General features: G+C 36.4%; 1 protein-coding gene across 1 annotated transcript in view; it reads left to right on the top strand.

Annotated features, from left to right (window-relative positions):
* MARCHF1 (membrane associated ring-CH-type finger 1) overlaps positions 1–22,302 on the top strand; it is an 861,096-nt gene that overhangs the window by 797,440 nt on the left and 41,354 nt on the right. The window contains exon 6 of the mRNA XM_003257921.4: positions 2,567–2,747. Coding sequence (XP_003257969.1) covers positions 2,567–2,747 — 181 coding nt within the window. The remainder of the gene's footprint in view (positions 1–2,566; positions 2,748–22,302) is intronic.

The following is a 22,302-nucleotide window of genomic DNA, read 5'->3' as shown; positions in this document are numbered from 1 at the left end:
TACAACTTAATTGTTAGAGAAGCCTCTATTTACTTTTGCTGACTGCTTTTGTAATAAGTCATAGTTTGTTGACTGAATTCAATTCTATTCAATTTACATCGACTGAGCATCTATGCTATGACACTAAACTGGCAACAAGCATGATACAAAGTGTAACAAGTCCAGTTTCTGAGGCCTAGGTTTGGAGAGAAGCTATTTCAGGTTTTTATATTAAAAATAGGCACTCAGATAATTTTTAATTTTCCCTTAACACATTGACCTTTCATATGTGGTGCTACACCCAACGTGGCGGCTTCCTAAGTCAGTTCAGGGGGAAGGGGACATTAATATTGACGTTCTCTGTGTTCTCATCCCAGCACTTCCACCCCGGAACTTTAGATGGCAGTGTTCCTTTTTGCTCACTTAAGAAATTCATTCAAAATCCTGGTGTACTCTGTCATACTGTTTTACTTTGAGGTCTCGGAGAGTGTTGGGTTTCAGTTCCTGTATCTTTCTGCACTATCTGAGTGAGCAGCCATTTCATTTCCCCTGGGGAGAGAGCTGATATATCTATATCTATATACACTTTATACACTTTAAAGGAAAGAACAGTAGCAGTGATTCATACATTCTTCCAGCCTGCCATTGTGACCCAGCTCCAAAAAAGTAATTATGTAGATTTTTTTAAAAAGTTTAAATGTTACATTGCACATTTATGTTGCATTTTGTAAAATTTTGTTTTAGATTCAGGGGCTACCTGTGAAGGTTTGTTACATGGGTGTACTGCATGCTGTTAAGGTTTGGGCTTCTAAAGTTCCTGTCACCTAAGTAGTGAACAAAGGACTTCATAGGTAGTTTTTCAAACTTTACTTCCCACCACCCTCCCCTGCTTTAACAATCTCCTGTGTTTATTGTTTCCATCTTTGTGTCCCTGTGTACACAATATTTAACTCCTACTTGTAAGTGAGAATATGCAGTATTTGCTTTTCTGCTTCTGTGTTAATTCACTTAGGATAAGGGCCTCCAGCTGTATCCATGTTGCTGCAAGAGACATGATTTCATTCTTTTTATGGCTGCATAGTATTCCATGGTGTAAATGTGCCACATTTTCTTTATGCAATCCACCACTGATGGGCATCTGGATTGATTCTATGTCTTTGCCATGGTGAATAGTGCTACAGTAAACATATTGGTGTATATGTTTAACAGATTTAAAGCAACATTTCTAATGAAATTTATTAGCAATGTCTAACTGCTGGTTACATCATTCAGATTATTAAAGGGCTGAGATTTGAATTCACCAGCTAAAGTTATGGGAGACTTGTCTCATCCAAAGAGAAAAATAAATTACTTTTTAAAGTCTGAATATGAGACACAATGATTTCAGACCACAAATCTGTGAAACTAGAATTCATAGTAGTTCAGAAACTAATTCAACTCAATTCATTGGTAGATGTATTTATTAGCATTTTTAAACAATAGGATTTTCTGTACTCAAATTTTATGTGACCAGTGATTTTTTTAGACAATGATGATTATTGACAGTTTAGACCATTTGTTGTAACCAAATAGGTGTGCATATTCCTAAGAACATATCTGTAACATTTTCAAGCTAAGACTTCTTGTATTAACTTTATTCCTTCATTATACTTTAAAATTTTTGAGAATTTTTCCACATTGGTAAGATACCATATTTAATAAATTATATGCCATGGTCTGATATTATCAAAGTAACACAATAAAGTTTACCAAACAATATTCCTTAGAATACTTAAAACTCATAACTTTTATATATGAAAGCCCATAGACAGTATCCTATTAAATAGATTAAATTGGGGACATAGCACGATAGTGGTGCTATTAAAATTGACTTCCATGTGTGAATGAAATGACAGTGCATTATTGATGTGCTGGTGTGTAAGGCACAACTTATTACATGATTTGAGTCCAGCAATGACCATAAAAGTAAAAGTCAATGAATATAGGTTGAGTATTCTTTTTCCAAAATGGTTGGTGCTAGAAGTGTTTCCAATTTCAATTTTGGGAGGATTTTGGAATATTTGCACATATATAATGAGATATTTTGGGTAGGACTAGAACCTACCCAAAATCCCCAATCTACCAGTGTTGGACTGGGGATTTTTTTTTTGATTTGGCAATATTTGCACATACATAATGAGATATCCTGGAGATTCAACCCAAGTCTAAACACAGAATTCATTTATGTTTCACATATGCTTTGTACACATAGCCTGAAGATAATTTTACTTTTCCTTTCGAGGTAGTGAATAAACTTTGGGTTGTGCACCTGTGTTTTGACTAAATGGAATTTTCTACTCACAGCATTATGTTGGTGCTCAAAAAGTTTTGGATTTTGGAGCATTTCAGATTTAGGATTTTCAGGTTAGGAATGCTCAATCTGTATTGATCATAGATTTGGTTCTAGCATCAAAGTTGGAGTGAAATGTCCATGTGTTCTAAATCTTAGGTTGCTGTTTATAATAGCCCTAGTATAAGCAAGGGCAGAAATAACAGGCGAGAAATGTTCTCTGGGAGATCTCATACTGGCTGCTGTGTCTTTCTGCAGAATCTGTCACTGCGAAGGGGATGAAGAGAGCCCCCTCATCACACCCTGTCGCTGCACTGGGACACTGCGCTTTGTCCACCAGTCCTGCCTCCACCAGTGGATAAAGAGCTCAGACACACGCTGCTGTGAGCTCTGCAAGTATGACTTCATAATGGAGACCAAGCTCAAACCCCTCCGGAAGGTAAAGTATCCATAGGAATTGGTTTGGGAGGGACCATTTGCAAAGCAGACTTGTTTTAGAAATCTATTTCCTTAGCCAATAAGATTCTCCTAATATGCTAATATCCATTAAGGGTGTGTGTCTTGTGTTGAGCTCAGTGCACAAAATTCATCCAAGTGTTTGCAGATAATCCTTCCTTTCTCCTATGTTTTATATTCTAGAGCTTCTGACTGATATATTACTTTCAATGCTTTTTTTAAAGTCAGTGTGTGCACGTAATAGATACAAACATATATATGTATGTGCATGCAAAATGCACTTGTAATTCAATGTAATTGAATTGATGAGAACTATGACAGCATTGTGTTTACAGAAGCCAGTTCCCAAGAAGGTTACATGATACATTGCATTAAACAACATCAACTCATCAAATTTCTTATAAGTTATTTATTAGGTAATAGAAGAGAGTGATTTCTTCTATAAAGTGTATACTATTTATGTTTGCTTTTATTTGGGAATTGGTTTAATGGCTCATGTGTAATTAGAGTAGGCAGAAATAAAAAGTACTATTTTCCATATTGTGCATCAGGCTGTAAGAGAGAGGTAAGTATATTTTGTATCTATAATGTTTGTCTTCAAATTCCTCATTTATGTTATATTTTTCTGAAGAAGAATGGTAAGACTGTGAGTCAAATACAAAGTTAGTGTCTCACTCAAAGCCACCGAAGAACAGCTTGTAAACAATACAAACAAGGACAATGTACTTTACATAATTCATGTTTGATAGCTGGACTTCTGGATTTTAGCATGTAACTTATTTATCTTTTTGCCTAACTAACTGTAGCCTTACATATATGGCTGCCTCAGTTTCCAAGAGAGAGTATGAAGACCACAGTTTAAATAATGAATCATCCCAGAGTTGCTTTTTTTATTTAAATTGAATGCAAAGCAAAAGTTATAGAACATTGCCTGGAAAGAAACACATGGGTTCCAGAATGAGCAGAGTTGGAATGCAAACAGGACTATTCTAGCACATATCTGATTGCTGGCTAACCATTGCAATTCTTCATTAATTCTGTAAATTGTGGAGAGAGAGAATCACATTCCTTGCTTTTGTGGTAGCCTCAATTTTTAAAATGTGCAAATGGTTTATAGCTATCAAAAATAATGCATAAACTTCCTTTAGGATATGCGTGGTCTTTTTTTTAACAATGGGGTGAACTGAGTGCTGCAGGGTAACACTGTTTTTCTAGGGCCCAGAGGTATCAATGCCAGAAATAGAAATGGACCCTGATTCCTTGCCCTTTGCCTCATCCACTGGACAGATGCTGAGCACTGTCTGCAGTAGTTAAATGGCATATTGTACTCCATGATTTTCTAAATGTTTTTTCTTAGTCCTCAGTGAACTACAAATTATTTCATGGAATCTATATATTTCTTCATTTTTTTCTCATGCTAAATTTACATTAAATTTTCATTTCAACTTTGTCAAATACAGTATTTTAATTTGAGGGCACAATCTAGGATAATAACATATTCTAATTTTCTCTTCTTTACCATATCTATCACCACTACTCATTTTGTTTAATTAAAAAACATGATGCTAAGAAGCAACTTGAAAAGTCTTTTTATTCCACCACCAGCTTTTGTAGTATCTAGTATACCCTGTCAATACAACTTTCATCCTTTGTTAATACTCCATTCTCAATAATTTACAACTCTCTTAGGAAATCTTATTTTTTTCCTCGACAAACACACTTATAAATCAGAGAAAGGCAGCAAATATGTCTAACTAACTTTTTAAATATTCATGATAATGGACCAGGAGCACTTTGGGAGGCTGAAGCAGGAGTATCCCTTGAACCCAGGAGTTTGAGACCAACCTGGGCAACAAAGTGAAATCCTGTCTCTACAAAAAAGTTAAAAAAAAAAAAAATTAACCTGGCATGGTAGCACACAACTGTAGTTCCAGCTACTCAAGAGGCTGAGGAAGGAGGATCCCTTGAGCCTAGGATTTCAAGGCTCCGGTGAGCTTTGACTGCACCACTGCACTCAAGCCTGAGTGATGGAGCCACACCTTGTCTCCAAAAAGAAAAACAAAAAACAAAAATTCATGATAATGTATGTGTCACAGCAACCTAGTGGGCACCTATGTACCTACTATCTGTTGATTATATCCTAGTTTCTTCTAAAAAATATCTTCTTTGATTAATTTGAATTGAATAATTTTCTTTTATTGATTATTAATATATCAATATATTAATCATTGATGAAGGACAGCATTTCAACACTCTTTATTTTTAATAGCACTTATATATGTATAGGGGTGTTAGAATCTGATCCAGAGGTTGCTTCCCCAGCACCCACAGATGTGTTTTATTTGAGCCATGGGGCTTAAAATTATAATTTTAGTTACCAACATTTAAACATGTAATTATTTCATGTGCAATTCTATACATGTGAATTTGTTTGAAAAATCACAGTATCTGGCTTTACTGGAACCACACTCCCATATGACAACAACCAGTGGAGCCAAGTGGTGTCTAGCCACTTTAAAAAGGGACTTGCTTTCAAATTCGTCACAGAGCTCAGCCTTCCCTCTCTTTCTGATCCTGAGACCTTGTGCCATCTCCACTCATCTGTGTACCTCTGTGGCACTTGTGTAGGGATCTGAATCTTCAACTTGCTTTCTAACACGTGAGTCCCAGACATGAGGAACATGCATTCAATTCCTCCCTCCATGGTGCACAGGCTTTAAAAACCTAGAGAAAGTATTCCAACGTCTCACTTTCTCCTTTAAAAATATGAGGCACTGGACTAATACTTAAGAGGCAGTAATCATAATGATGACCTTCTCAGTCATCAAGCTGAGTCATCACATTCTGAGGTGACACAAACTATACAGATATGAGGCATTTTGAAATTGTTCTAGTTGGGCTATTTTGATGGCACTAAGATTCATCAACAGTTTTTTTTTTTTTTTTTGGTAGTTTTTAAACAGTTTTATAGAGAATGCTAGGTATAGCATTTGGTTAGAATATATTTGAAGTACATCCAATTAATTGCCTTCAAGGTGGTAATTCTATTACAGTTTATAACATTCTAAAGAAAAACCCCCAGGCCGGGCGTGGTGGCTCACGCTTGTAATCCCAGCACTTTGGGAGGCCGAGGCGGGCGGATCACGAGGTTAGGAGATCGAGACCACGGTGAAACCCCGTCTCTACTAAAAATACAAAAAAAAATTAGCCGGGCGTGGTGGCGGGCGCCTGTAGTCCCAGCTACTCGGAGAGGCTGAGGCAGGAGAATGGCGGGAACCCGGGAGGCGGAGCTTGCAGTGGGCCGAGATTGCACCACTGCACTCCAGCCTGGGCAACAGAGTGAGACTCCGTCTCAAAAAAAAAAAAAAAAAAAAAGAACAACCCACATGAAACAATTAATTTAGCTAATGATGTTGAATTTCTGCCATTAGCCAATGCCGGCAGGAGATTCTGTTGAGATGAAATGATTCTTTTTTGTTTGTTTTTTGTTGTTATTGCTGTTTGTTTTTTTATTATTATACTTTAAGTTTTAGGGTACATGTGCACAATGTGCAGGTTTGTTACATATGTATCCATGTGCCATGTTGGTGTGCTGCACCCATTAACTCGTCATTTAGCATTAGGTATATCTCCTAATGCTGTCCCTCCCCCCACCCCACAACAGTCCCCGGAGTGTGATGTTCCCCTTCCTGTGTCCATGTGTTCTCATTGTTCAATTCCCACCTATGAGTGAGAACATGCGGTGTTTGGTTTTTTGTCCTTGTGACAGTTTACTGAGAATGATGTTTTCCAGTTTCATCCATGTCCCTACAAAGGACACGAACTCATCATTTTTTATCGCTGCATAGTATTCCATGGTGTATGTGTGCCACATTTTCTTAATCCAGTCTATCGTTGTTGGACATTTGGCTTGGTTCCAAGTCTTTGCTATTGTGAATAGTGCCACAGTAAACACACATGTGCATGTGTCTTTATAGCAGCATGATTTATAGTCCTTTGGGTATATACCCAGTAATGGGATGGCTGGGTCAAATGGTATTTCTAGTTGTAGATCCCTGAGGAATCGCCACACTGACTTCCACAATGGTTGAACTAGTTTACAGTCCCACCAACAAACAGTGTAAAAGTGTTCCTATTTCTCCACATCCTCTCCAGCTTCTGTTGTTTCCTGACTTTTTTTATGATTGCCATTCTAACTGGTGTGAGATGGTATCTCATTGTGGTTTTGATTTGCATTTCTCTGATGGCCAGTGATGATGAGCATTTTTTCATGTGTTTTTTGGCTGCATAAATGTCTTCTTTTGAGAAGTGTCTGTTCATGTCCTTTGCCCACTTTTTGATGGGGTTGTTTGTTTTTTTCTTGCAAATTTGTTTGAGTTCATTGTAGATTCTGGATATTAGCCCTTTGTCAGATGAGTAGGTTGCAAAAATTTTCTCCCATTCTGTAGGTTGCCTGTTCACTCTGATGGTAGTTTCTTTTGCTGTGCAGAAGCTCTTTAGTTTAATTAGATCCCATTTGTCAATTTTGGCTTTTGTTGCCATTGCTTTTGGTGTTTTAGACATGAAGTCCTTGCCCATGCCTATGTCCTGAATGGTATTGCCTAGGTTTTCTTCTAGGGTTTTTATGGTTTTAGGTCTAACATGTAAGTCTTTAATCCATCTTGAATTAATTTTTGTATAAGGTGTAAGGAAGGGATCCAGTTTCAGCTTTCTACATATGGCTAGCCAGTTTTCCCAGCACCATTTATTAAATAGGATTCTTAAAGTAGAAAGGTACAGTTCTGCATAGAAAGGTGCAAATCTTCATAGACAAACCTTGGGGCTTAATGGTTAGTTTCTAAAGATATCAGCAAAATGTTACGTCATTAATTGCAACTCTTACTCCACCAAAATCTAGTTTAGTAAATTCATCAAGGTATCTTAATGTTTCCAGAAGACAATCTTTAAAGTGAAAATAAAATCAAGTGCTTATTCAAGGAAAAGCAATTTTCGTCATCTTTAAGTCAGTAGTCCAGCTACCTTTGTAACACTCAGTAAAAGCCTCATTAATCTGCTAAGTTATCCAGGGTCAGAAACAATTCTGAGGACCCAGAAAAGTCAAAACGTCACACATAAAGAAAGCATAGTGACTACTCAGTGCAATTGGAAATGCATTCAAGATCAACTAGGAAGCATAAACTAATTTCCTATTCTGAAGCTGAAGAATTGCATGGAGTTCAGATTTGAGTTACTCCTGACTGGGCGAAACCAATTGTTAAATATGAAACCAAGTTTATGAGGATAGCAAATACTACTGACACCTATCTATCTCCCCTAATATATTTTTTCTGTAATTTTCCATATAGAAACTATTTGACAAATGTACAATACAAGATATGTAACTCCATGCATCTTTTTGTCCCTTGTCTCATTTGTACAAATAAAATAAATAAGGTAATGAATAAATTACCTTTGCTTTAGTAATGCTTATGTTGAGCCATCTGCACTAACCATTTTTGTAGATCAAAAATAGTGAAAATTGTAAAGTTCATAAAATATAAGTTCTGTGTGAATTAACTGTGTCAAATAAAAAAGAGTAGTCATCTTGGTATTTCTACTTTTCCACTATAATTATTTACAGTGCTGTAGTTGACATGCCTATTTTTAAAAATGAAGAACTGTCTTTAACAAACACTGTTAATTCCTTCCTTGCCTTAATTTGATGTAGCATTCATCTTTCAAAAGAGCCAAGTGCTGGTGCAAGTTACCATAGCAGGTTAACTGCCCCAAATTTGTTATTGATTATTTGATGATCCGGATGTCTTTCATTAATAGCCTTAAAATTGAACAGGAAAAGGCATAAGGCCAGATTCCTAGCTAGAATCTTCCTGCACCCTTTGAATGATGTTGCCTAATGACAAAAATAAATTCAAAATGCATAATTTTCTTACCATTAAGGGGAATTTGCTATTTCACTGATATGACCACCACATACTGAATTCCTTCTATGGGCCAAATATTTAGCATATATCATTTAACTAATTCAATTTTCATTACAATCCCATTAAAATATCATATCAAACTCACTCAATATCACACAACTCAAAGCTCCCTGATTCTAAAGCATGTGCTCATTGCACTGTGCCACTCTACCGCCAAATAGCTGAGACATTTTCTCTTTAAACATCAAAACTTTAATTCTTACTTAAATTATCCCTGATGGAAATCTTTTTAAACAAATCATTCTAAAACAAAAATATTCTTCTGAAGTCTTCTTTCTTAAACAATAATATTTTACCTAATATATTTTCCTAATACCTCAAGTATATCATTATATGCACACCAATTATTTTTCAGGCTGAAAACATTAACAACTTCTATATCTTGAAATACATATAAGGCTGTTTATCTTCATTCTGCTTTCTACATCCTGCGATGTTTTAAAAGCCTTTCTATCTGGGTTTGTTGTTTCTCTTTGTTCTCTGTTCTCAGAGCATCAGCTGTCATTTCTGTTTCTCCAATAGTCTTTATTCAACATTTAATGTAGCTACTCCTTTTCTGCTTTAAACAACATCACCACCAAAAGAGTTACGGCTTATAAAAATGGGTCTACAGGGCCAGGTGTGGTGGCTCACACCTGTAATCCCAGCACTTTGTGAGGCCGAGGCAGGCAGATCACGAGGTCAGGAGATCGAGACCAGCCTGGCCAACATGGTGAAACCCCATCTATACTAAAAATACAAAAAATTACCTGGGTGTGGTGGTGAGTGCCTGTAATCCCAGCTACTCAGGAGGCTGAGGCAGGAAAATCAGTTGAACCTGGGAGGCGGAGGTTGCAGTGAGCCAAGATCACGCCATTGCACTGCAGCCTGGGCAACAGAGCAAGACTCTGTCTCAAATAAATAAATAAATAAACAAATAAATAAGGATCTACAAAAGACAATTCTGGATGAACTTCTGTTCTTTCGATCATTGGCAAGAGTTTTAGTGCGCATGGACATTCTGAAATCATTCTATGGCTCTTTGAGTTCTCTTTGGCATTCTTTTTAATTAATTCTCAATTTTACTTAAAGTACTTGGGATTACAGATAAGAAAGTCCTCAGCAATGAAGGTTTGATGTCTTCAGGCTATTTCCCTATCATAGGAACCCAATTCTGTGGAGTAGATTTGCTATTCCATTTATTCACAAATTTATAAGACTGAAAGCAATGAAAATTTCTGTAGTAGTATAGCTCAAAGTTTTCGTATAATGCTTGCAAAAAAAAAATTCATACAATTCACGATGCATATTCATTTCCGTTCTATTATTATATGAAGCCTAAGGGAAGTCTAAGTGACTGAGAACAGTCTAGGGAAATGATTTTGTTTTCGAACTTATATTCTTCAAATGAGCCAGATAAGATTTTCGTAACAAATTTCTCATTGTCCAGTGGTGGTACTGTCTACAGTCAAACGCCCTTCCCTTTACTTTCTCACTGCTTCATTCATTAAGAAGGAGGAGTCCAGTACACTACTTAGCTGTTTCTGTGGGAAAAGACAAAATAAGTAGACTACAAAATAACAAAAAATTATTAAAAGAAAAATATTTCAACTTGATTGGATCGTTAATCTTTTTCACTAATTTTTGTCTTTGTTTTGTTTTTCTTTTATTTCCTAAACTCTTAGAAGTAAAATTCTTGCTCTTAGAAGTACAATTGATATCTCAACTAAAATAATATTCCAGTGTGAATAGATTACAATGCCAACATGTATCAAATAATTAATTATGAGATGAAAAATACAAGTGTCTCCTGATTTATTCTAATAGAACTTGGGATTTATCACATGGATTTTATCTTTTGCCTTTAAATAAAATACTAGTAGGTCAATTAGTCTTTTGAAATTTCAAAGAAATTCACCTGAGATTGGTATTATAGAGTAGCCTGTTCAGATAGAAATATTCTTCTCTGGGCAGCAAAAGAGCTTATTCTTTTGGGAATTATCCATCCATAAACATAGTTCTCCCTCTAGTCAGAGTTCAGTTTACATCACCAGCAAACTATGTTCTGAATGATTGTTCTGACAGACCTCCAATCATGCCCAGTTTATTAATTCTCTCAACTTACTGTATTATCTACCATATACCAGTCATGTTCAGTAGTGAACAAGATAGAATAGAATCCTACCCTCGGGGAGCATATAGTCTATTGCAGAAGGATGGAACAAGATGAAAGAATTTTCTGTAACTGCAGAGGAAATGGTACAGGCAATTCAAAGAGAGAGCTGGACACCATCATGTGCTTGGTCTTTGTAAGACAATTCATATCTAAAGATATGCAAAACAAAAATAAAGCCAAAAACGTTATAAACACATAGAAAGATTAATGTTTCTCTCTTTTGTTCTCCATGCTTCACAAAACCAAGGCTAATCAAAAAGTGTTATTTAGCAGTTAAATATCCAGGACACTACTGGGGAGAGAATTGGGAATACGGAGCAGGATTTGATACAGGCTGTCACAAAGTAGCTTTAAATAAACAACTGCTGAATAATAATTGTTGGCTGGATAGATTAAACAGAACTTTTTTTTAGTACTTCCTTATTAGTGGATTGATACGCTACCTTAATTCTGTTAATTCTGTTTCTTTCTTTGAAAACTATTGCTGGGAAAACATAACCTCACTTGCTTAGTAAGAATGTCATCTTGTGTTACTATTACAGATAGATATAAAAGGAAATACTTACTTAACTGTAAAAGCATACAGATCCACTCCTGAGAAAATCCATTCTTTATGTTAACAAGAACTCAGAATACACAAGAACTAAGAAAAAACAAAATGGAGCTTCTTTTATTCTGGTTTTTGAAACATAAACTATGTTTCAAATGATGGAGTCAATATTCCAATGATCTATATGGAAAGCATAAAAAACATCAAGTTAGAGTGTGCAGAAGTCAGAAGCATACACACACACAAACACACACACACCCACTTACAACTAAAGATTTCCCCAAAGCATCATCTTATGATTTTTAAATTAATTTCATATTTAAATTTTTATTAAGTTAAATATATTTCTCTCTCAGCTGTGGGGATGTTTTTCTTAATTTAAGGAAGTTCAAAATGCAATTGAAAGCTATATTAATAACCAAGCAGAAGAAAGAACTTCAGAGCTTGAATACTGGTCTTTTGAACTCACCCAGTTAGACAAAAATAAAGAAAAAAATGTGTAAAAATGAACGAAGTGTTCATGGAATATAAAATTATGTAAAGCAACCAAACCTACAAATTAGTGGCATTCCTGAGAGAGAAGGAGGGATGTAAACAACCTAGAAAACATAATTTAGGAAATAATTCAAGAAAATTCCCCTAATCTTGCTAGAGGGGTAGACATCCAGATACAAGAAATTCAGAGAACACCTGCATGATACTATACAAAATGAATATCACCAAGGCATGTAGTGACCAGACTGTCCAAAGTCAACACGAAATTAAAAATCTTAAAGGCAGCTAGAGAAAAAGGTCAGATTACACACAAAAGATAACTCCATTAGGCTAACAGTGGACTTCTCAGAAGGAATCCTACATGCCAGGGGATATCAGAGTCCCATTTTCAGCATTCTTAAAGAAAAGAAATTTCAGTCAAGAAGTTTATATCCCACCAAACTAAACTTCGCAAGCAAAGGACAAATAAAATATTTTCCAAACAAGCAAGCACTAAGGGAATTTGTTACCACTAGAGCAGTCTTTTTTTTTTTTTTTTTTATGAGACGAAGTCTTGCTCTATCGCCCAGGCTGGAGTGCAGTGGCGCAATCTCGGCTCACTGCAAGCTCCACCTTCCGGGTTCACGCCATTCTCCTGCCTCAGCCTCTCCGAGTAGCTGGGACTACAGGCGCCCGCCACCACACCCGGCTAATTTTTTGTATTTTTAGTAGAGACGGGGTTTCACCGGGTCTCGATCTCCTGACCTCATGATCCGCCCGCCTCGGGCTCCCAAAGTGCTGGGATTACAAGCGTGAGCCACTGCACCCGGCCTAGAGCAGTCTTATAAGTGATCCTTAAGGGAGTTCTAAACATAGAAACAAAAGAACAATACCTGATACCACAAAGCCACACCTAAGTACATAGTCCTACAAAGCAGCCCTATAAAACAGACCCTATAAAGCAACCACACAATAGAAACTACAAAGCAACCAGCTAACCATCTCATGATAGGATCAAAACCTCACAAATCAACATTAACCTTGAATGTAAATGGCCTAAATGCCCCACTTAAAAGGCAAGTTGTATTTAAAAAAAAAAGGAAAAAAGAAAACACACTCATTTGTCTGCTTTCTTCAAGGGACCCATCTCACATGTAACGACATATATAAGCTCAAAATAAACGGCTGTAAAATTATCTACCATGCAAATGGAAAACAGAAAAGATGATGGGTCACTATTTTTATATCAGATAAAACAGACTTTAAACCAATAGTTAAAAAAAAACAGTAAAAATGGACAAAGAAGGATATTACATAATAATAAAGAGTTCAATTCAACAAGATTTAACTATCCTAAATATATATGTTCCCAACATTGAAGCACCCAGATTCATAAAAAAGTACTTGCAGATCTAAGAAAAGACTTAGCCACACAATAATAGTGTGTGGCTATGTCAGTGGGCAACACCCCACTGACAACATTAGACGGATAATTGAGGCAGAAAATTAACAAATTCTGGACTTACATTTGACACTTGACCAATTGGACCAAATAGACATCTACAGAGCACTCTATCCATCAACCACAGAATACACATTTCTTCTCATATGCACACAGAACATACTCTAACATCAACTACATGCTAAGCCATAAAGCAGAAGTCTCAATAAACTCAAAAAAAATCTAAATCATACGAACCATACTCTTGAACCATGGTGAAATAAAAATAGAAATCTGTATCAAGAAGATTTCTCAAAACCAAACAATTACATGGAAATTAAACAACTTAATCCTAAATGACTTTTGAGTAAACAATTATATTAAGGCAGAAATCAAAAGTTCTTTGAAATAAATGAAAACAGAGACACAACATATCTTAATCTCTGGGATGCAGCAAAGGCAGTGATAAAAGGAAAGTTTATAGTGCTAAACACCTACATCAAAAAATTAGGAAGATCTCAAATTAACAATCTAACATCACACCTACAGAAACTAGAAAAACAAGAACAAACTAACCTTAAAGCTAGAAGAAGAAAAAAATAACTAAAATCAGAGCAGAACTAAATGAAATTAAGAACCAAAAAAAGCATACAAAAAATCAATGCAACCAAAAGTTTGTTCTTTGAAAAGATAAACAAGATCAATAGGCCACTAGGTAGATTAACAAGGGAAAAGGGAGATCCAAATAAGCACAATCAGAAACAACAAAGGTGACATTACAACCGATCTCCCAGAAATATAAAAGATGTCCAAAGACTATTATGAACACCTCTGTGCACACAAACTAGAAAATCTAGAGGTAAAAGATAAATTTCTGGAAACACGCAATCGCCAAAGATTGAATCAGAAAGAAATGGAAACCCTGAACAGATCAATATCAAGTTCTGAAATTGAATCAGTAATACAAAAATAAAAATAAATTTTAAAAGCCCCAAACCAGATAGATTTACAGCCAAATTATACCAGCTATACAAAGAAAAGCTGGTCCCAATTCTACTGAAAATATCCCCAAAAATCGAGGAGGGACTCCTCTCTAACTCATTCTATGAAGCCAGCATCACTCTGATAACAACCCTGGCCAAGACACAACAAAAAAGAAAACTACAGCCTAGCATCCCTGATGAACATAGATGCAAAAAATCCTCAAAAAAATTAGCACACTAAATGCAACAGCATATCAAAAACCTAATTCACTATGATCAAGTAGACTTCATTCCTGAGATGCAAGGTTGGTTCAACATAACGCAAATCAGTAAATTTGATTCACCACATAGACAAAGTTAAAAACAAAAACCATATGATCATCTCAATAGATGCAGAAAAAGCTTTCAGTGAAGTCCAGCATTCCTTCATGGTAAAAACCCTCAACAAACTAGTCTTAAAAAGGACATATCTCAAAATAATAAGAGCCATCTACATCTAAAGAGCCCTACAAACCCACAGTCAACATCATACTTAATGGACAAAAGCTGGACGCAGTCTGTTTGAGAACTGGAGGGAAAAAAGGATGCTTACTCTCACCACTCCTATTCAACATAGTACTGGAAGTGCTAGCCACAGCAATCAGGCAAGATAAAGAAATATAAAGCATCCAAATAGGAAAGGAAGAAGTCAAACTATCTCTCTTTTCTGACAAAATAATTCTAGACCTAGAAAACTCTAATGACTCTCAAAAGGCCTCCTGAAACTGATAAACAACTTCAGTAAAGTGTCAGGATACAAAATCAGTGTAACAAAATAAGTAACATTTCTAATTTCTCAAGTCTTAACATGAAATATAGGAAGAAATTTTCTCTACATTCTTGGTGTAATTTTTTGAAATGTAAGGTGGTGGAAATCAACATGGCTTTTTTGAAGATAATATTTTAGATTGAACCAAATTCCTATTGGATTGATAAGTATGTGAGAAATAAGAAATACTTTGATACAATCTGTCTGGACTGATGGTGCCTAGCTCCTTTGTACCTGCATCAGCATGCAAGTGTGAGATTATCAACATTAAAATAAGACAGATAGCTGAAAGATTTCATGCCAAAAGAGAATCTCTCCCAGGTCAGCATCCTTCTGACCTCCTATTTTTCTCTGAATGGCACCACCATGTGGCTTCTCTTCTGTTGTTTCTCACATGAACACACCACTCATAGCCTAATTATTCCAATGTTGTTATCTTTCACATGAGTATTTATTTCAAACTATACAGCTGCAGATAGAGGAGAACTGTGAAATACATAGCATAAGAGATTATAAAATATGTGGGAAAAGTAGGGCAGGAGGTAGACAGATGCTGAGCAATGCATACCCAGTATTTTTTCCTCATTCTTGATGGTGAAGAAGTGAGTGATGGGCTAGCTTTGTTATTCTGACAGAGGTCCCTCCACATGGAAACATGAAACAAAGTAAAAACAGGTTTACCTAGAACACAACATCGCTTCTACTATAAGGAATTCCCTCCCGAAGACTTTGTACTCCCTTCCCATGGCACAAAGAGCCCTACACTTAGGGAATGATAAGTATTTTTAAATCATCTTTTAACTAAAGTATAAGGAGCATAGCTTAATAAAAAAATAATAATTTCAACACTAAAGGAAAGAGTACTTCTGACTAGGAATCCAGAAGGTTGGGTTTTAATTCTGGTTCTGTACTTAACCGCTTTGAGTCTTGTCTCAGTTTCTTCATCTGTAAAACAAGGAGACTGGTAGGATATCTTTAAAGTTTCTTCCAACTTAAAATCCTGTGATTTTGCATGGACACAGGAAAGGGAACGTCACACTCCGGGGACTGTTGTGGGGTGGGGGGAAGAGGGGAGGGACAGCATTAGGAGATATACCTAATGCTAAATGACGAGTTAATGGGTGCAGCACACCAACATGGCACATGGATACATATGTAACAAACCTGCACATTGTGCACATGTACCCTAAAACTTAAAGCATAATAATAATAAAATTTAAAAAAAATCCTGTGATTTTGTGAAAAGCAAGTGAAGAATCCATTTATTTTTTTAAAAATGGAAGAAAGAAAGAGACCTAACATTCAAATGCATTTTAAATGTTCAGAAGAATTTTTAAAAGATATAAAGAAAATCCTTCATATCCGCAGTAGCTTAAGTGGTGCAGGATAGGATGCTGAATAAGAGGGGGAGTCCAAGACCTAAGTGATAAAGAAACAGCCTGCGTCTAAATCTTTCTCATTACCCTTCAAAGCAAACCGTGGTGAGAAAAGCAAGAAGGACTCTATATTTTTTTAAATTTAAAAAGTAGGATTAAAATAGTCAAGTTAGAACAGGGAAGAAAAGAGAAGAGAGAAAACGAAAATGTTTGAGGGCAGTTAGCATTTAGGAGGCATCCTGAAAAGTGACTGGAAGCCAGATGTAAGTACCTTCGCTACACTTTCTTTTTTCCTTATAAGCTGTTGGCAAGTGAGTAAAGGCTAAAATAAAGCAAAAGCAAGTGACAGCAAAGCTCTTCTGCAGCCCTGAGGCATACATGAAAGACTTTTGACCCTAAGAAAAGAGGCTGGATGGGCTGAAAGCCATTTTCCACTTCGCACAGTGAAAAAAAAAAAAAACAAAAAACCCAGTGTAGGTTTAAAGTCTGAGCAAATCAGTTTAGTTAACCTAAGAAAGATAACTCTATTTTCTTAAAAGCTAGGTTTTCTGTAAATTTTAGTTCAATACAAAAACTGATATTTTGAAGGAGTATTTTTATCAATAAACAAAGTTAACAAATTTTGGAGCTAGATCCTTTTCTGCATCTAGGAAATGAATTATTTCCTACAAGATTGCTGAGAAGAGAGGACTCTGTTCATATAGAAGACCACACAACAGGCAGCTAGGTCTGAAAGACCACACTGAGAGGGCTCCAGTAACATCCACTTAGGATTCATCATTTTTATCTTCATTCAGTAAACAAATATTTACTGAGCACCTGCCGTGTGGCCAGTCATTGTACCTGGCCTAAGATTTTAGTAGTGGACAAGACCAGAATCTTCTGACCTCAGAGAATTTACATTCTGGCAGGACAGAGATGGAGGGAGGGAGTTGGAAAATGAGTTAGTCAAAATAATTTGAAACAGACTTGAAAATGGTATGGGGAATAATTCTAGTAATTCCAGACAGGGCCAATTCCAACTATTAAAGTATGACTCAAGGGAAATTTGTGAGAATTTTTAGCTGAAGAAATCTTCAATTTCAAAGCTGCCTCTCTGTTCCATTAGGGGAACAATTTAATGAAGAAAATTAAGATAAAAAGGTTGTTGACTGTAGGGAACCAGGGCTAGAAAGATGCATAAAGATTACCCTGTCCAAGTTGGATGAGGAAAATTACTAACAGTATCTGTAGAGATCTGCTTAGTCCACAGACAATTTACTTTATATCAGAAACCAGATAGGTAATAAAAATGAATGAAGAGATCTGGTTTTATGATGAAAAATAGCAGATAACAGTACTGAGGGATATGGTAAGGAGTGGTGAGGTCTGTGGCATTCTGAAATAGATGTGCCTACTCTCAAGGGGGATGTCCCTACTAAGTTCTAGTTGATTGTTGCCAAAACTATTTTGCAAATGAAGTGAAAATCCCAGATTTAATCTCTTACCATTTTTAAAATAATAGTAACCGATTCAAATTCAAAAACTCTTCAGGCAAAACAAAAGAGGTCTGAAGGCTAGATTCAGTCCCCAGGCCAAGAATGTACAATCTCTGTGAGGTAGAAATGTTCGTATAACTCTGCAAATATTTTCCTAATGGGATGCAGTAAAATACAGTGGAAAGAATCTAGATTTAGTGTGTGGAAGAACTGGATTCACCCTCCCCACCATGTAGTTGTTTGGTGGCTTTGGGTGCGTCCAGTGACCTAAGATAGTTTTATTTCAAGAAAGGGAAAGGAGGTAGAAGGTTGGCAATAATACCCAGTTTTTCAACTTTTGGGGGTTCTGTTGAATAAAACGATGTCAGTAAAAGTACTTTGTAGAGTCCTAGAAAATAATGATATTATTGTCTCTCCCATCCCTCCATCATCAACACTGTAGCAGATTCATTGTTTTGTTCTTACCAAATCAGTATTTAGCACTGAATCCACTTGAAGGCCAACAAGAGGGTAGCATGCACATTTTTAAAGAGCTGACTATTTCTCACTATTTCTCAGGCACTAGATGATTGTGGGGGTTCAATGCATTGATTAATTTGCGTATCAGTCATTCAGAATGTATGGCCATCCAGATAAGGGTTATGCTGGCTTAAGTTTACAATCTAGATTATCTATAAAGAACTTGCTGAGCAAATTAATAAAGTAAGCACTATTAAGACAGAAAAATAGTTATACCAAAACCTCTTCAGGAGTTCATTTTAAAAAGTTAATAAAAACAAGTAGCCTTGTCTGACATATTTGAACAATATTTATCTTATGCTTACTTTCTAAAGAGTTGTACCAATTGTTCCAGGCATTCATTTGCATAAGAGTACCTGACAGAGTAATAAATCATTGTACAGATGCATTGAAATATTTACCTTAAAGACTTCCCTTACAAAGTAATCCAATAGCCTATAATTTTAATCTACTGCATTTGACCAGTGTAATGATTAAGATCTTGAGCTCTAGCTAGAGTCAGCGGCTAGGGTTTGGGTTCTTAAAAGCAGTCATTGTAGCTTTATAACCTTGGATAAGCTATTTCATTTCTCCATGCCTCTATTTTCTCATGCATAAATGGGGATAATAAGAATATGTACCCCCTTAGATGGTTCATAGGAAAGCTGAATAAGATAATGCATGTAAACAATTTAGCATCATATCTGGAATATGATGAGAATAAATATTAACTATTAGTATGTTTACACTATAAGTTAATTTCAGCTTTTTAGCATTTTTATGGTTCTAGAATTTTTGTTCAAAGTGTCTTTGAGATTACAACTGGTTTTCAAAGCTGTTTAATCCCCCCTCCCACTTCAAAATATAACCTTATTTAGAATTCAAAAATATAAAAAACTAAAAGGACACAGAGTAGACACAGACGTTACAGTGTGGCTATCGTGACCCAGTTGATTGAACTATAGCATTCCCAAACAATCTCATGTCAGCAAAACCAAGCTGTGCACATTGAAGCCGTCCAGTTTTTACCCTGGAACAGCTTAGAGTGTTGAAATTTGTGTTCCAAAAGACCGTGTACACAGATTGCTATGCAGCATCAACCCTCCACCTTGATGATCCAGTGATAACTATTTGGTTCAAGAACCGTGAAATGAAAGAAGCAGAAGTGAAAAACTCAGCAGTGGCTGACACCAGGAACACCAAAGCATACCATTTCAGTGAAGGAGGAGAAACCTACTTGGCCCCAACTGCTACAGACACTCTTTTGAGTCCTGGAATTTAGATGCCTGATGCACCTGATTCACCTTAGTTTTCTGGCACTGAGCAACCTTGAACAACTGCGGCTTCTGTTTGGAGTTCATTGTGTGATTCTTAGCCTCAGGCCCAACAGATATGTTTAGGAGCCTCTGGTCCTCCTTGGACCACTGCTCCCTGTGACAGCCACAGACCAATTTGTGCAACTGTATGCCTTAAATGTAGAAGATGATCCCAGCAGCCTAGATAAATATTCCTTTCCCAAGATACACTGGCCAAAACGGGCTGGCTGGCACTGATCTTCAGTATGACTTCAGCCTCTCAGCTCCTGAAGAAGATGTGTGCTCCAAAGACTTATTGTCATAAAGATATTTCATTGTCATAAAGGTATTTCCAGACACCTTTAATAGTTAGGCTCGAGTCTTTTGAAAAAGACTAAGCTCAGGAATTTATTTCTGTAAGAAAAATAATCTCCTGGTTTCCACATAGCCTACATCTTCAGTCTTCCCTAGAGTGTCTCCTCATCCAAATTTCTGAATCAAAGGCACTTATCAAGTGACTTTGGAGAAATAGTAGAAACTAAGATCCCAGCTTAAGTTGATTTCAAGGAAACACTCCAACCAAATTTAACCAAATTTGATTAAAATAAAAAACAAAGAATTATTATTAGTTTTGACTGCATGGATCCCTTGAAAGGGTCTCAGGGTCACCAGATGACACTTTCAAAAGCATTGCTCTAGAGTAATAGTTAATTTATTTAATGAATGCCATTTTATATAGTTATAATTTCTTATATTGATATATCCAATGTAGCCACTTATATTGGGACGTTATGGGAAATGCGAGTGAGAAATGGTATGGCTAGGCATTAAGTCTTCGACAATAATGAGATCAATAGATAAACTGTAATATTAATAAGCCGTCAATAGCAATAGAAGACCATTATATAAAGAGATGGAGGTAAATATCAGGAGCATTATTTAATGTATTTGAAAGTGATTATCTTGAGATAATAGGAAAGAAGGGTGCAGAGGAATAGAGCAAGAGATTGTCATACAGTGAAATTCTATGTGGTTGTTAAAATGATACTTTTCCTCTAGGTACATGGCATACATCTCAAAAAATAAAAAAAAAGAATCAAGTCTTGTGTATTAGTCTGTTTACATGCTGCTGATAAAGACATACCCAAGACTGGGCAATTTACAAAAGAAAGAGGTTTAATGGACTCACAGTTCTACGTGACTGGGGAGGTCTCACAATCATTGTGTAAGGTCAAAGGCACATCTCACATGGCGGCAGACAAGAGAAGAGAACTTGTGCAAGGAAACTCCCCTTTATAAAACCATTAGATCTCATGAGACTTACTATCACGAGAATAGCACAGGAAATACCCACCCCCATGATTCAATTAACTCCCAATGGGTCCCTCCCAAAACACGTGGGAATTATGGGACCTACAATTCAAGATGAGATTTGGGTGAGGACACAGGCAAACCATATCATCTTGGTTCAGTAGGCATAAGGTGGGGCACAAGATTCTGCATTTCTACCATGTTCCCAGTGATGCCAGTGCAGGACCATGTTTTGTGTAGCATTGACTCAGGGAGAGAATGATTACTCACACATTTTTCAATCATTCTGAAAATATCAAAAAGAAAGCCTCAGGTGCTAGATGTCATTGGCATAAAGATGGGTTCTTTTCTTTATATAGAATTACTCTGCCACACTTCATTTCTTACTTCCCTATTATTTATTTGTGGAAGAGATTTTATTCTTCACTGAATATGCTGTAGCTAGAATTTTTTGTTATTATACTTTAAGTTCTGGGATACACGTGCAGAAAATACAGCTTTGTTACATGCGTATACATGTGCCATGGTGGTTTGCTGTACCCATCAAGATGGGTTCTGTTTTCTTGAATTCCTGGTTCATGTGGTCCCTAAGAGTGTTTGCATGCAAGGTATGTTGGTGAACCTATTAACTTATAAAGTAAAAGAATGTAGTAAAGCACAAATTATGGCTTTATACTTGTGTGGATTTTCTGCATTCTTATATTGATTTAATGAGAAATTCTAATACTTAGGACTGAATCAGAAGCTGTCCATGATTATTTCTTTGGCAAATTTCCAAAATAAGCATATTTTTCTGCCTAGTATATAGTCAGTGAACCATTGTTGATGCTATGTGTGTTCACTTGTCACTTCTAAAGATACTTCTAGCAAACAAGGCTTTCATTCATCCACTGGTACCCTTTAAACTATTCATAGGCTTAGAGTGATGGTTTGTGCTTCCCCCAGACATAAAACCTGATGAGTAACACTGGCCTTTATTGTAGATGGTGGGTCCATCTATTAGGCATTCTGTCACCCAGGAGAAAGAAAATAAATGCCAGTTGGAACAAACTCTCTTCGTTCTTAGCTTTCACAGTCAACACCACAGTCTGTTAGGTTACCTTGGCCCTGCACAGGTTGGAGCCATCATCGTGTGCAGATTCATACTGTCTGAACTCATGGGACTTTGCCCTAGTGCTTCTCAACTTT

Source organism: Nomascus leucogenys, chromosome 7b (genome assembly GCF_006542625.1).
Source record: "Nomascus leucogenys isolate Asia chromosome 7b, Asia_NLE_v1, whole genome shotgun sequence".
Lineage (NCBI taxonomy): Eukaryota > Metazoa > Chordata > Mammalia > Primates > Hylobatidae > Nomascus > Nomascus leucogenys.
This window is presented reverse-complemented; position numbering and strand designations above follow the sequence as displayed.